This window comes from Gekko japonicus, unplaced genomic scaffold (assembly GCF_001447785.1).
Source record: "Gekko japonicus isolate JY-2015 unplaced genomic scaffold, Gekko_japonicus_V1.1 scaffold24, whole genome shotgun sequence".
Taxonomy (NCBI): Eukaryota; Metazoa; Chordata; class Lepidosauria; order Squamata; family Gekkonidae; genus Gekko; species Gekko japonicus.
The window spans coordinates 726,748-743,135 of record NW_015164665.1 but is presented as its reverse complement, the minus strand read 5'-3'; the positions used below and the strand labels follow the sequence as shown (position 1 = coordinate 743,135).

The window sequence follows — 16,388 nt, the reverse complement described above, 5'->3', positions numbered from 1 at the left end:
TACAAGGTCTGGCTGCCCTGTCAAAATACTTCTTCTGTTTACCCCACTCCTCAATTAATGCCTTCTGAGCGATGTCATGCACTTTTTTCAAGTTCTCTTGTCAGTTAGCAAAGAATTGAGTTACTGATATGGGAACCTCCGATGGGCTCCCTCCCTCCCAATTTCTCCTTAACAGGCTTAGAACACCTGGCAGTTTTCTTCCAAAAACCACTTCTTTGGGGGAGGAACCCTCTTAAAGAATGGATATGGGGCTTCTCTTTAGGCATTGATCCCAATATCTTTGTCGCTCATTGCAAAAGGCTTTTATCATCCATACCAATGTTCCACCCCAATGTTCACTCTATCCGTGGGATTGCATATCATATGTAGTACTCAGTTTCTTGTTTATACCAGCAATTTCATAGAGCTTTTGCACTAATTTGTTAACAAATTATGTTCCCCTATCCGAGGTTATGATCTGTGCCATTCCATAATTGCCAAAATATTCAAGCAAAGCCTTAGCTACATTTAATGTTCTTTGCCAAGTCTTCCAATTTGTGCCTGTCCTTGCCATAATTTTCAAAGCATAAGGTGTCCTTTCATCTGGAGACAACCTCATTATAATCCCTGAAACATACAGTAGCAGCTCTCCAGGCCTCTTCTAAGAGTAGGCCTGAACCATGAGACTCTGCAGGAGATAGTGTGGGACCGCCAAATGTTTCTACTTCTTTCATCAAATCAACTTCAAAGTGAGAGTCATTGGTGCCAATCACTGGCTTCTCGTCCTGGCTTATTCCCTCTTTTTCTTTCTTTTTATTAAAAAAGAGGAGGCGGAAAAACTTATTGCTGTACTTTCTTTAAAATATTATCACAACATTCAGCTGGTGCTACTGATTACATTCTACAATCCTTTTACAACTGCTGCCACCATATCAGGTCCAACTGACTTTGAGGTTCACTTCAGTGGGTAAATTTACAGCTCATCAGCAGAAAAAGAAATTCTCAGCATGCAGCCAAAATATTTTTTTAAAAAACTATTTCATTTAATTGAGTAAAAACATTTAAACTCACAGGATGTATGCACTCCAGAAAATCATCCAGCATCTGAGCAATTGGCAATAAAACATTAAAGTGCCAGGATAGGCTAACAGTTCTTAAAAGGGAGGTTGCAGCTTCTTACAGATTAAGTCCTCATGACAAGCTCTGTAGCAAAGTCATAACAGAACAGGAGTTGATTCCATCTTCGGAGGCAGCTTACCACTTCAACGCCAAACATACTCTGGTGCCTCCTGCAAAGTTAGCAACAGTGCTAGCCCAAGCCAAAGGAAGAGAAAAACAGCAACAGAAGCTCCCTGGACTCCCTTCAGATAACAGAACCTTGCAGCGGCTGGCAATTACCACAACCAATCTATATCCCCCTCCCTGCCAGGTAAGGTCCTGCCAAACTTATGACTCTCTCCCAAACGTCAGGACTTACCAAATTATAGGCTTATTTGGTCCTCATCCCTTACACAAAGATTTCTTAGATGCTCCTATTATATCAAGTGAGGTAGAACATGTTATTAATTTTTTTTTATAAATTACAAAACACCGGGTAATGACGGGTTTGCGAGAGAATTTTATAAGGCATACAAACATTTAATAGTGAGTTCATTAACAGAAAGCTGTAATGAAATATTGAAGTCTGGTGTAATGCCAAAAACATGGAATGATGCAATAATTATACTTATTCCTAAACCAGGGAAAGACAAAACAGATCCTAGGTCATATTGCCCATTAAATTTATTAAATCAAGATATATATTTTCAGCTGTATTAGCAACAAGATTGGGTCAAATTATTCATAATTACATTAATAGCGATCAAAAGGGGATTTATCCCACAATACAATATGGCTGATAATGTTAGAAAATCTCTTAATATAATTAATTACTGCAGACAAAAAGAAATAACTTCAATTCTTCTCTCGTTGGATGTAGAAGAGGCATTCGATTCCGTACAGCCATCCTGTTTACACCAACTATTGGACTATATGAATTTTGGCAAAGGATTTCGCACAGGTATTTCAACCCTATATAACTTGCCACAAACTCGATTAAAAATTAATGGTTCCTTTTCTGAATTTTTTAGCCCCATGAAAGGCACTAGACAGGGGTGTCCACTGTCACCCCTGCTGTTTGTCTTGTGCTTGGAACCACTAGCATCACCTGTTAGAGTTAACGCAGAGAAAACTGGTGTCATTTGGGCATAGAGATCCCAGTAAGCTTAGAGAATCTTTTTAATGAAAACTTTGGCATAGTACAAAAACTAATTAAAAATCAACTTTATGATTGATCAAAACTGACATTATAAAAAATTTTATACTACCGAAATATATTTTTTATTCCAAACAATCCCTGTATTCAGTCCTTTATCAACAATCAAATCATGGCAATCAATATTGAACCAATTTATTTGTAACTATAAAACAGCTAGGGTATCATTTAACACACTATATGGACAAACTAAGGAGGATGGAATGGCATACCCTAATCTGTTGCTTTATCATGATGCGGCACAATTAAGAAACCTGGTCAAAATGCTGAACATATATACAGCTCCAGATTGGTGTATAATAGAACAAGCATTCTTCCCTAAGAAAACTCTACAAGAATTAATTTGGGACAAGAGTGGAAAGACCAGTAGAATTGAATCAAAATCCATTTTTATTGAACACATTGAAAGTTTGGGAATGTAAGTGCAAAAAAAAAAGTTCCTTCTATTTCTCCTCTCACAGTTTTTGTGAGACAACAATGGTTTTTACCTGCAAGATAAAAAAGTTCTTTTACATTACTTCGCAAACATAATCTGGTTAGAATAACTGACATTGTGAAAAATTGCTAGATACGATAAAAATAGATTCTATGCTAGAGGAGCCTTTGCCATGGTATGTACATTTACAACTTAGACATTTATTAAACCAACCTTCTTTCAAGGAATGTATTGCAAGACCACTAACAGAATTTGAGCAATTATTAAAAATAAAACCTTTGTGTTATAAACGTTACATATCTATTTTATATTCAGTACTATTGCAATCCATGAATACCACACCGCCATCATATGTATCCCATTGGAATAAAGACTGTACTGTTTTAATCATTCTACAAGAGTGGCAAAAACTCTGGACCTCTGCAACATTTCAATCTAAAAACATATTTGTTAAGACCCAACTATTTAAGGTATTATCTAGATGGTACTTAACACCCTTAAAAATCCATTGTATGACAAAAGAAGCATCTCCTATGTGTTGGCCAGTTTGGTGTAGTGGTTAAGTGCGCGGACTCTAATCTGGGAGGCCCGGGTTTGATTCCCCACTCCTCTGCTTGCACCTGCTGGATGACCTTGGACAAGCCATAGTTCTGATAAGAGCTGTCCTTTAAAAAGAGCAGTTTCTGTCAGAGCGCTCTCAGCCCCACCTACCTCACAGGGTGTCTGTTGTAGGGAGGGGAAGGGAAAGGAGCTTGTAAACCGCTCTGAGACTCCTTTGGGTAGTGAAGGGCAGGGTATAAATCCAATCTCTTCGTCGTCTTCTTCTTGGCAGGGTTGTGGGGGGAAAGTACATACTGGCATACCTGGTGGTCATTTTAAAAAGTGCAAATTTTTTGGAAAGGTTATCACTTTTTGTTATCTATCAAATAACTAACTACGAAATATCTCTAGATCAAAGTACACTAGTGCTTAACCTATGGAGGAAACAAGTCTCCAAAAATAAACGACAAAACTCTCTTAGGAAACTTATTTGCAGCAGCTAGATTAACAATAGCTAAATCATGGAGGAGCTCTAAACCATTATTGATTTCTGACTAGATATCTAAGATGTGTGAACTCTGTATAGGAGATAAAATATCAAAGTATTTAGTGCAAAGAAATAGGGAGGAATATCAGTCAACATTTATTTCAGTATGGTTTCCTTTTTTGGAATATCTTTCATTAAAAGTTTAGACACAATTATTGTAATATGATATTTGTTACTTTGTCTTTTAATTCAAAGTTTTAATGACATCTATAGTTTGGTGACATTTTAAAATGTATTCATGTTTATTACTTTCAATAAAATATATTTTTTTAAAAAAATTCTGTCCTGGCTCAGCAACCCTTTCACTTCAGGCATCTTAGCCACTGTACATCCTTCATCATCAATAAACTCAAACAAACCTGTTTAATGATGGCTTGCTGACCTGAGGTTTTTTTGTAGCAGACTATAATTGGGAAACTGGTCAACAGGAATGGAGTTCTAAATGCTACTGAGTAAGACCATATTGATTCCCCAGTTCCCCAAGTATCTGAAGCTCTTGGGTTTTTTAGAAATTTCCAGTAACCAAAGTCTACATTATTTGTCTACATAACTGTTTTCAATATGCTTTTCTTACATGACTGTAATTTTTTTATCACTTGATTATCTTCTAGGCCTGTTGAGGGGAAAAACATACCAGCTCGACCTCCTCCCCCTAAGGGTGCCCCAGGAAGGCCACCACCACCAAAGAACACTAAGACTAAGCCCTCATCAAGAACGGACAATTTTTGTCGCTCATCATCTGACACAATCCTCCACAAAAAACACAGCATGTTTGGATTAGGAGTTAAGAGGGCAAAGAGTCAGATCAATAAAAATCAAGATCCAGCATTACCTCCTCGGCCTAAACCAGGTCATCCTCTCTACAGTAAATATATGGTGAGGAACGACACCAGTGTACTGTAGCTGTAGAATAAAAATGTGTTTCATAAGGTGAGGGGTTGAAACCCTTTGCAATAGGCAGTACTGGATAGATTGTCTGACTTTGTAAGCACTAACATCTAATGTGTAAATATTTATTTCTGGTGTTCCGATTAAGTTATATGGTAGATTTTGTTGGCATTTGGTAGAGATCGTTTGTTTTAATAAAATACAAATACTTTATCTTAAGCTTCCTGTGCCCCATGGAATTGCCAAGGAAGATATTTCTCCTAAAAATACTGGAGGCCTTTCCTGCAAGGTAAAGCAGTTTTCTTTCTTCTGGGTGCTTGTAGATATACACATGGAAGTTAAATAATCTGCCTTACAGTGATTTTGTATTTTAAAGCGCGGTGATGTCCTTGTCCTTGTGGACCATATTGACAGCAATTACATTGAATGCCAAAGGGGAGAAGAAACTGGCAAAGTGAGATTATCCCAGGTGGAGATAATAACACCAATAGATGAGAGTTCAAGGAACAGAGAGAAAGTATGTATTAATGTTTTATGCAAAAATTGCATAACAAAAATTGAACAGAAAGTAGCTACAATAGAGTGACATGGTCCACATATCTTAATACTAATTTCTATAGTACAGTCAATGTTTTTTCTATAGTACAGTCAGTCTTTTCTTTTAAATCACCAGGACAAAACATAGTTCAAGATTGCACTGAAGTAACAGTTGATGTGTTGCTGACATAAGTATGGAACTGTTTAACATTTCATAATTTTGGAGCAATTTTATGATTGCGCGTTCAGAGATGTACTAGCAGGACTTACCTATAATACATATATAGACACTAACTTGTGCTAAGTCTCCAATAAGAATTGAAATTGCGGATAGTATTAAAGGGTCAACACCTCTGAGAATTGGGAAATGTCCCAAATGTGAAAAAGCTGACACACATCTCATTTACAGTAACAAAGTAGCTGCAGCAGTTTCCAAAGACTTGATTTTTTTCCTGTTGATGTACGTACTATGCTGGTTTAAGACCATTGATTTTTTATGAGATCAGGCAGTATTAAATCAGGATTAACTGAGAAAAGAATCAGGCCTACATTTCATGAGTAGCAGGCAGATTCCTTGAAGCTGGCATTTAGAATAATAAATCTGTATGCTGGTCTTAAGACCATAATAATAATAAACTAACCTAAACTAAATCAGTGAAGGATTTATTTAAATCTGTGGTGGCTGCTCCAAACAGAAAAGTAGCTTCCCAGCAAAATACATTAGGCATCATAATATGCAAATCTATTTTGTTTTTAAGGATTCAGACAATACGCAGACGATCTCTGACACAAGTGTTCCTCATGCTGTAGTCCTGCATGATTTTCTAGCAGGTGAGTATGGATTCGCAATAACCATGTAATTGCGAAATAAAGTTTTGCTTTCTTTTTCCTTGGAGAACAAACTATTGTAATCTGAATCCAGGCCCATAGCCAGTGGTGGGTCATTGGGGGCGGCACCCCCTATCGAACCTGTAGTTTCCCCATCCTGCAGCCTCTCCTTGCCCCACTCCGAGTTGGCCAAGTGGATGTGGGCATGGCCAGCCAAGGAGAAGCTGGCATCATTGTCGGATAGAGGTGAGGAGCGGCCATCCCTCTTCCAGCTGCTGCTCTGCGGCCCAGTGAGCCAGGGTGCCATTTGCTGCCACTGCTGGCAGAAGCAACACAGGCAACCACCGCCCTGGCATTGCCCTCCTCCTGATCAGCAGGGCTTGCTGCAGTGCAGACAGTGCTCCTCCCCCTTCCCCCTTCTATGTTTCTCTCTGCTCCTCCAGGCTGCTTGACAGGGGATGGAAATGGCAGAACAGGTCCCAGGGGTTTTGTGGGCGGAGGCTGCAGTGCCTTCCTTGTCCAGTTCATGCTATTGGGGCCTGCTTTTCCCCCCCAGGAAGCAGGAGTGTGGTATGTCATTCCCCTTGCAAAAAAACTCAAGAGCATTTGCATTGTCTTGTGCTCACTTGGGTGGTGGTGTTTTTTTAAGTTAGTATTCCAACCCCCAGGGCTCCTCTGCATCTGCCTAATAATGTAGTAAATGGTCAAAGCACTTCACTTTGCATTCTCTCAGCAATCCTTGCAACAGCCCTATATCATGCCTCCCAACTGCGGTTGCTGTTGAAGGGCTGCTGTGGTCAGCTTCCTCTGCTATAGCAGAGCTTGCTTCCATGCAGACAGTGTTCCTCCCCCTTCCGGGCTTCCCTCCACTCCTTCAGGCTGCTTGACAAGGGATGGAGACAGCAGAAGAGTTCCCAGAGATTTTGCGGGAGGAGGCTGCAGTGCCTGCCCTGTACAGATCGTGCTGCTGGGCTCCCCCCACCCCCACGAAGCAGGAGCATGGTATGTCATTTCCCTTGCAAACAAACTCAAGAGCATTCCATTGCATTGTGCTCGCTCCTCACTTGGGTGGTTTTTTCAAAGTTAGTACACCAGCCTCCGGGGCTTTTCTGCATCTGTCCAATAATGTAGCACTTCACTTTGCATTCTCTCAGCAGTCCTTGCAACAGCCCTGTAGCATGCCTTCCAACTGTGGTTGCTGTTGAACGGCTGCTGTGGTCAGCTTCCTCTGCTATGGCTGAGCTAGAGAAAGAGTTATTGTAGACCTAGAGATAGAATCTGGGCATGGTGGTTTCCTTTATCACTCCCAATAACATAAAACCCAAGTACCTAGCCTTTGCTGAAGTTATATGAATAACTTGCAAATAAATACTTGCAGATAACTACTTCCTTTCACTGCCACTCATCCTCTCCATTAACTCATAAAACAGAAACAAACAGATCACTAGTCATAACTCACAAATAAGCACGGTAGTTCTGCATAGACACATAATGGCTGCCCCTCAAGCAAAAAACCTTGCCCCCTGAACAAAAAAATCCCTGGCTAAGGGCCTGTCTGAATCACTTGGCAATCCGTATCTTTCAGGTTAAATTGCATGCTAGGTGTAATGAGTCTTTGAAGACAATGGATTTAGTAGGGTATAATTGTGTAAGACTGCTTTGCTAGGCTGCAACTTGCTGATTCTCTTCTCATTTTCTCTTCTCATTTTCTTTTTACTAACATAGTCTGAGCAATCAGGGTAAACATAGCTAAGGCTATTGCTGCATGAGTACAGTGCAGAGGCTTAAAAAGAATGGGCCTTTTCACATAGAGGCTTCCCCCACTATTTGGATGCCAGTATGCAGCAGTTTTTCTCTGTGTTTCCTCAAGATGTCATTTTCCGTTTGTTGACTTTTTGTGTTTTCTTCATGGTTTGTTCATGCTTTTTCAGCCCACCTTTGATTTAAGGAACTTTGGGAGTTCAGCATCCAGTATATATTTAACGAATGTATTATAGATACCAGTGGGGTATAATTAAGAGTGTCATACTATGATCTGAGAGACCTGAATTCAAACCCCACTTCACCATGAAGCTCCTCAGGTGATCTTGGGCATGTCACCCATATCTCAACATAGCCTAGGTCACAAGATCAGTTTTGAGGATAAAAAGGGGAAGGAAGGAACTAAGAATAGTGCCCCAAGCTCTTTAGAGGAAGGGTGGAATAAAAAGGCACTCTGTAACTAGAGACAGAAACCAAGAAATGAAAGAGCTGAATGAATAAAGGAATACCCGGCATTAGAGAGCCATAGCAACAGAGTCCCTTTCATGAGATTTCCATAGAAATTGTTCACATATAGATCCACCACTGCAACATCTTCTCAGCCTAGGGAGATCCCAGTTTGAATAGGCTTCTGGCAGAGGTCTTCACCACCTTAAAATGGAATAATTCATTGTACCTGTCAGACAAGATGACTGTTAGAAACTATATGCTGCTTTAAAGTACTTGTAGCTAGCTAGATATCTCCAAGGCTATTGGAAAGGCCTTTCTATGAGCCAGGCAGTTATATATCCCTAGAGAATACAGCAAAAACATACTTTCCCTGGTGCTGTTGGAAGGACTGAGAAGACTCCAGTGCTGTATAATGGGAACTGTGTTTCACTTATCACAGGCCCTTCTTCAAATCCTAACATGCTGTCTTCCCAAACCTCTCAAGAACCTTTGTGGGTTGTTTTTAGGGGAGGGGGGAGAGAATGTTTGTTTTTGCATCTTAAATGAGATTTGTAAAATAGATTTTACTTGGCAACACCTGCTGCACTAGGCATTGAAAATAACAAATAGAAACCCCCTTTTTTTCCTCTACAGAAGATCCTGATGATTTGGGCCTAAATTCTGGAGAGACTGTTTATCTTCTGAAGAAAATAGATGATGAGTGGTACAGAGGAAAATGCAAAAATCGCACAGGGATCTTTCCTGCCAGCTTTGTCAAAGTTATTGTAAGTAGGCCACTTCTAGTGAAATATAGCACATTCCATCTGTGTGCACATCCCAGTTCTAATTTAATTTCTCCCCTGTGCATTTTATTGAGCATGCCATGTACATAAATCTTGTATGAGTGCACAAAGAAGATATCAACTTGCTTGTGAGGTGCTGTAAACCTGCTTAATCTTGCAACTCTGCCTGACTGTTTATGGGCATCATTTTCATGATAATTTAAAGTTAAGTGAGAACCTATCCTTTACTTAATTCAAGAGTGCTCATAAATCAGTCTGGAGCATGTTGTGCTGTTTCTCACCCTAGCAGTTTTTCTTTTAGATTTTGTCCTTAAGACTGTTGCTTTCCACTGATATCCTTAAGCCAATAAGAGTGGGTCAGTATGTTTCCTTGGAAGTTAACACTAATTTACTAATTCTTTCACTGCAAAAATCTGGATTCTAAAATATGTAGCATCACTAAATGTCAAAGGGAATTCCATGAGAAATGACACAAATTCAAGGGAATTTTATAGTGTATTTATATATTCTGGCACTACCTTTTTGAAAAAAAATGTTATAGAGGCAGGAGTCTAAACAACTAGGGAAAAACAAGGAGGAACAAGAAATGGCTACTCACATAAGACTTCAAGCTAAGATAGAATTAACATGATATATAAAGATAAGAGCTTTACTAATTCTTGCAGCATGCTGCACATTCTGCTTTAAGATATCACCACATTCATGAATCCATGGAATAATCTGATAATCTTAGAAACAGCTGGGTAGATTACTATCTTCCTGGATTAAAACAATATGTCAGGAAAAGAGTTTTACTAATTCTTGCAGTGTGCTGCAATTCTTCATGGTTTAATACAGTATATCAGGATAAGAGCTTTATTAATTCTTCATGAATAAATGCATTACTATCTTTCTTCCTGCCCTGTTCTGACAAGTATGTTACATTAGATTTGTCTACCTAACAACTAGGTCTCCATAGCCAAACTAGTTAGCAAATAGGTCTCCATAGCAAACTAGTTAGTTACCTTTCAGTCTTATAAATATCTAAGCCACACATTCTGTTTTAAGAGTGAACAGCAAAGGCTCTAGACAAAATGCTCCAAGGAGTTTTATGTGTCAGAGCATTCCATCTGAGAATACTGGAATTTGTTAACCATATGGACCTGTGGAAGAGCTGTGCTTTTTGTTTCAGACTCTTCTGCTCACATATGTCTAGGAATATTTTAATTCTGACATATTCTTTGTTTGAAATGGGAATTCAACATCTGTTCCCTCCAATTTCCTTTTCTAAAAAATTTAGACGTCTGTTTTTGTGTATATAACTGATAAAATATTCATCTGGTTGGAAAAGAGAATCTAGAATAAACAGCAATTAAGAGCTTAAAAATACAGGCTAGATCCAGTGATCCATCAATGCCAGGAGAACAGATCTTTACAGTATTTGCATCCACTCAGCTGTTGCTTTCGAGCCTAGGGAGGTTGATTTCCAGGGCTGTGTGACCTTTGTGGACTATCAGCCATGTGAGTTGGAGAAGGCTTTCCTCGGGAGAAATCACTCCCTCTCCCAAAATACTAAAACTCAAGGGCATCCAATAAAGCTGGTAGGCAGTAGGTTTCAGGACAGACAGAAGGAAATACTATTTTACACAGAGAGTGATAAAAATGTGTGTTTTGCTACCAGAGGATGTAGTGATGGCTTTAAAAGAGGATTAGATAGATTCATGGAAGATTAGTCTATCAATGGCTGCTAGCCATGGTGACTGAGGGGAACCTCCACATTCAGAGGCACTAAGCCTCTGAATCCCAGAGCCAGGAGGCAACATCAGGGGAAGGCCTCAGCTTCTAAGCCCTGTTGTTGGCCATCCAGAGGAACTGGCTGGCCACCATGTGAGATAGGATGCTGGACTAGATGGACTATTTGTCTGATCCAGCAGGACTCTTCTTATGTTCCCTGTTCTGCAAGCAGAGCTCCACTGATGGAAGAGGAATGAGGGACAATTCTACCCCATCCCCCTCTTCAGCGAAGTCCCCTGACCTGCACCCTGTTCATTCATGTGGGTCTTGTGACCCTAGGAGTAAACTTTCTTGGGATTGGAAGGGACTGCTGGAGAAGAGAGCACACCAAACTTCTGTATCCACCAGTCCACATAAACCAGGGGTGGCCAAACTTGTTTAACATAAGAGCCACATAGAATAAACGTCAGATGTTTGAGAGCCGCAAGACATGAGCAAATATCACACACACATTTTTATTGAAAAATATGCAAATTTGCTTTTTCTTAACATTAAATGGGACTGCTGGAAATAAGAACAAAAGGGATAAAAATAGATATTGACAATGATATTTATTTGTCCAATGATATTTATTTGTTTGCTAATGGTATTAAGAGAGAGAGAGAAAGAGAGGGGATGGAAAGAAAGAATGAAAGAGGTGGAAAGAAAGAGAGAGAGAGAGAGAGAGAGAGAGAGAGAGAGCAAATAGATGGGGAGGGAAGGAAGGAAGAAAAAAAGAAAAGTGGAAAGAAAGCAAATAGATGGGAGAGGGAGGAAGGAAGGAAGGGGGAAGATAGAGAGAAAAACAAAGAAAGCAAATAGATGGAGGAGGCAGAGGAAGGAAGGGAGAGAGAGAGAGAGAAACAAAGAAAGCAAATAGATGGGAAGGAGAGGGGTGGCTTGGGGGCGTTCCTTCCTTCTCCCCCCCAAATCCCCCCACCAGAGTGACGAGGGGACCTGGAAATCCTACGGCATGCTTCCTCAGCTGCCCTGCTGGGAGCCGCACAATATGTGTAAAAGAGCTCCATTTGGGCTCCCGAGCCAGAGTTTGGCCACCCCTGGCATATACCCTCAGTACTGACCTAGACATTTGTGCTTTGATTTGTGACTTCATTAATCCAAAATACATGGACTTAAGCATAAATTGTTTTCCTCCAATTCAGCAGTTTTGTATCTGTATAGAAGACTTAGCATGCTCACACAACATTTCCATGTATTCAGTGGAGGCAGCAGCTTCACACTTAGCAGCTGTTTCCTCCATTGAATTGGCAGCAGTTTTATATAAGCACTAGGAATAAGGCCCATTCTGGAAATAAATACAATGAGCGCTAGAAAGAGGCTCTGGGAGAGTGCCAAGTCCGTGGGCACTCAGAATCAGTTTGCCATGGCAACCTCAGCAGGGTATAAGGACACAGAGTCCACCATTTTCTCCAGGGGAACGGATCAATGCCATCTGGAGAGCAGTTGTAATTCTGAGTGATCTCCAGCCCCCACCTGAAGATTGGCAACAGTGGTTCACCATTACGGAATGGCTGGTTTGGAGGGCAGAGTCTATGGCATTGTACCTGTCTGAGGCCCCACTCCTCCTCAAACCTCAGCCTCTCCAGGCTCCATCTCTCAAATTTTCAGGATTTTCCCATCTGGAGTTGGCAACCCTACCTACTTCCCAGCCAAGCATCAGCCTACCTTCCCCCCTCATTGATCAGCTTTCCATTTCCCCCCCACCAGCAGCCCCCACCGTGCTCTGAAGCCCTGCTGGCACCTTTTCCTATCATTTTTTGCCTTGTGGTATTCTCCTTGTGGTGTGATCTGTCTTTTTTGTGGTGTGGCATGATTGTATTATTGGGTTTGTTTCTTTTGAAGGGAAAGTGATGTGTTGTGAGTGAGGACATATTTTACCTCAGAATACAGCAGGTCCTATATGCAACTGACAGTTCCAACTGTCTTGTGGGGGGAGGGAGTTTGAGGTGCAGAATGGAGTGAAATCCAGTCAGCTTCCATATGCAAATGACCTTGAAACGCTGGCCCAATCAGAGAAGAGTGGCCTAGGCTGCAGTGGGTGGGAGAGAACTCAGGCAACACAGCCAGTGGATAGAGACACCTTGTGATTGACACATCACGGAGCCAACTGATTTTGGAGTGCATAGAACATTGTGGGACCACTACTCAATTATATATAAGGAGAGATGAGACTATACATGAAGCTATGGACTGAGAGCAATAATGGCTATGGAGCTGAATCATCTGAAATAACAAATTGACCTTCAAGTGTTGGTACCTTCCTGCCCCTGGCCCCACCTAGGTCAGTTTTGCTGCTGGGCCCAGGGGTGTAGTTGTTCACACACCTACCTCTGATGGGCTTCCAAGTGGATGGGTAAATAGACTTGCTGTTTTTAAAGTGATATTCCTACCAGGTATTATTGTCTGCTTACAACCATTTGATATTATGTCTTCAGTGTTCCTAAAATATTTTGGTCAGGCACATAAGAGGTATTATAGAGATTGGGACACAGATACTCTTTCCAAAGTGAGACTTGAGCTTAGCCCAATATGTAAAAGTAAAATAATTAAGACATTTCTAATACTTTAATAGGACCCTGTCCAAACTCTGAACCTGCAGTAAAACTGCAGTCTCCTATGGGTATACTTCAGTTTTCCAGAGAAGAGTAAATTTAACTGCCGCTGTACTGGATGATACAAAATATGGCTCTAGTTGCAGTTACTGTTTTTCAGCAAATATTTGGAAAAGTCATCCTAGGACCTCTGTAGCCATTTGTAGCACAGCTCTGAATGATGCTATGCTTTTGACATTAACTAAATTATAATGGCCAAGTTCATGGATAATTTGTATTTATTCCCTGCCTTCTCCAAATTTTACTTTTGTATGACTGAAGTAGTAGTATTTGTGACATATGTTTGTTTGTTTTTGGCTAGCAGATGGCTAGATAGGAGCTCAAATCCCTGGAATGGATATGTCTGCATAATAATTTTGACTATTGTGACTTGCATTAGCAGATAATGGGCTGTAATATCAATTAGGAGCAGGTGCCAAAGGCAACAGCATGTAATTACACTCAGCTCTGATTTCTGCCAGTCATACATGCAGCCAAGAGAAGACTGTTTATATTGAAATATTCTAGTAGGAACAAAAAAGGTATAGAACACTGTGTTCTCCAGAATACCAAATCAAAGAGTTATAATTGGGATATGATCAGCAACCAAAGCATTCTTAGTAATTGAATGTTGCCACATGGAGGTTGCTGTTGGAACTGCAGATTAATCAATGAAGTCTGTATTTTAAAATTCTGATTTTTAATAAGAGGAACAAATAATTTAATTTTTCCTTATCTCTTTGCTAGGTTGATATTCCTGGAGAAAGCAACAGGAAAAAAGTACCGTCTTCATCACCAAGTGTTACGTAAGTTTTCATACAGGTCGCTATTTTCATTTTTTGACCTTAGGATAGTGTTAAAACCTATAAATACACTTGGGGAGCTTGCAGCCTGATCCTGATAAACAAAAAGCTTAGTTTGTAGAGTGTTGTAGCACTGCAAAGGATTGAGATCAATTCCATGGAGAGTTTCCACTGAAGGAAGTATATTTCAATCAGCTGTCACCCTAAATACTCCCTAAGAATAGCACTGGGCTGTTAGCAAGAGTGTGGAGATGAGGAAACAGCAATTGACTAATGAAAATACTTTAGTCAGGAGAAACACTTTGTGGGATCCGAACAATGATCTAAATGTAGCCCACTTCAATGTAGCATGCTTCAACATTTTGAGCAGATATACACACTTTAGATGTTTACGACTGGATGTCTTGGCTAGTCAAATAACAATCATTTTGGCACCTGTGCTACTTGATAGCCATTCTTTCAAAATAAGAATCTGATTTTCATTCCAGATCAATTATAACATAAGGTAAAGAACAATATGTTTTCAGTGTGTGAAATACAAACATTAGTTTGACTTGTTATGATTAAAGGAATTGGCAGATGTTTTCATCTCTTAAATGAGTCTTCCAAGGATTGACGTTAATTTGCTCTAGATGTGGTGCTTGTACTTGTGAAATATAGGCAATAAACTACATAAAAGTAAAGAATGACAACTAATTTTGATCAAGATTATGATTAGACAGTGATTTAAGGTAACAATTTCAAACTTTTTCTTTAGCTGTGAGGCAACTGCTGAATAAAAACAGTCGTATATATTCACTTCAAATATTGTTATGTAGCATTTTTACATTGCAATTAAAACACTAAATTGATTGAATTCAGATATGGAATGCCTGACTACTACAGGATTACATTCCAAAACAGATCTGTTCCTCTTGTTTTTCTCTAAAACAATTTACTTTTCTCCAATAGATTGCAGAAAATTAAATTAATACACACAGCAGTAATTCAATAAGGTGATGGGAAAATTTGTCTTCTCGGATAACCTTTTTATTTATAAGTTGCTACCATGGGAGGCAGAATGTCGTTTTTTTAGAAGATTGGGCTTTTTATGATGGTTTGATATTTCAAACAGACAGAATAAAAAGTGTTTTAAACTATTCCTATTTATTCTCAAAATGGAGATAAAGTACCTGCTACTACTTTATGGTCTCTGTCTATCCCACTGATCAGCTTTGTGCACTCATACAAAGCTTTGATTTGGAAACTTCTAGAGCTAGTTTTTAAGCATATATATGGTTTCACCTTTCCCATCCAGAGTATTCAGCTGTTCAAGTATGGACCGTCAACAAAATGTTGTGGAATCTGTTGTGGTTTTATTTTCATTAGTACTGTAATTTGGGCAGGACGGGATGGGAGTGGAGAAAAAAACCTCAACCAAGGAATGTATGCATCATAGAAAGCCGGGAGGAGGGGGGAACAGGGTTTCCCCTGGTTCCCTATAGTATGTAATCCCAGACTGAAAGGAGAAGGTGGGACATAAGGATGAAGAAACTGGCACAGATTGTGGGATTACATGGGGGGGGGGAGGACATTTGCAAATCCTACCCAGAGCCATTGGGAAGGGAAAGGGAAGAAGTCTTGTTTTCATTGGTCCAATATTTCAGGAACCTCTGTCTCTCTCTTACAGATATAAACATTTAAAATAAAATTAAAATGGGTTTTTGGCCCCCAAGGCATCATTTTCCACTTCTGGAGAATTTTATTTTATCCCATTGGGAATCTTTGCTCTCTGCTCTTTGCCATCATAAATAATTTGATGTCCTTTGCAGGCTTGGCCCTGTGAATGTGCATCTTTTCCAAAATATTAAATGCCACGGGTGCTAGTGCAGATCCCAGGACTGGGGACCCCACTGCATACTCCCCTGCTTTAGGGGGGGCATATATTCCCACTCTCAGATTCCTGTTCTCTGAAGCCAGCCATTTTCCCAAGAGAGAACCTGTCCCTAAAAATTTCTCCCCCCAGCCACCTTTCCTTGACTCACAATCCTCCCTGCCCCCCCTGCTTTGGGCCCAAAGTGGTGCAGATGGTCACAGGCAACAGGACCATTATTTACAATGTAATCAAGCAAGATAGCACTGTATCTGCGGCGAGTATAACATCTCTTTGTCTGATATGG

The 16,388-nt window shown here is 40.0% G+C and overlaps 1 protein-coding gene across 2 annotated transcripts in view; it reads left to right on the top strand.

Annotated features, from left to right (window-relative positions):
- Positions 1–16,388, top strand: part of SH3D19 (SH3 domain containing 19) — a 66,438-nt gene that overhangs the window by 35,465 nt on the left and 14,585 nt on the right. For both annotated transcript variants that reach the window (XM_015409046.1, XM_015409047.1), the window contains 7 exons: positions 1,958–2,038; positions 4,428–4,692; positions 4,925–4,993; positions 5,081–5,221; positions 6,000–6,072; positions 8,914–9,044; positions 14,174–14,232. In XM_015409046.1, coding sequence (XP_015264532.1) covers positions 1,958–2,038; positions 4,428–4,692; positions 4,925–4,993; positions 5,081–5,221; positions 6,000–6,072; positions 8,914–9,044; positions 14,174–14,232 — 819 coding nt within the window. The remainder of the gene's footprint in view (positions 1–1,957; positions 2,039–4,427; positions 4,693–4,924; positions 4,994–5,080; positions 5,222–5,999; positions 6,073–8,913; positions 9,045–14,173; positions 14,233–16,388) is intronic.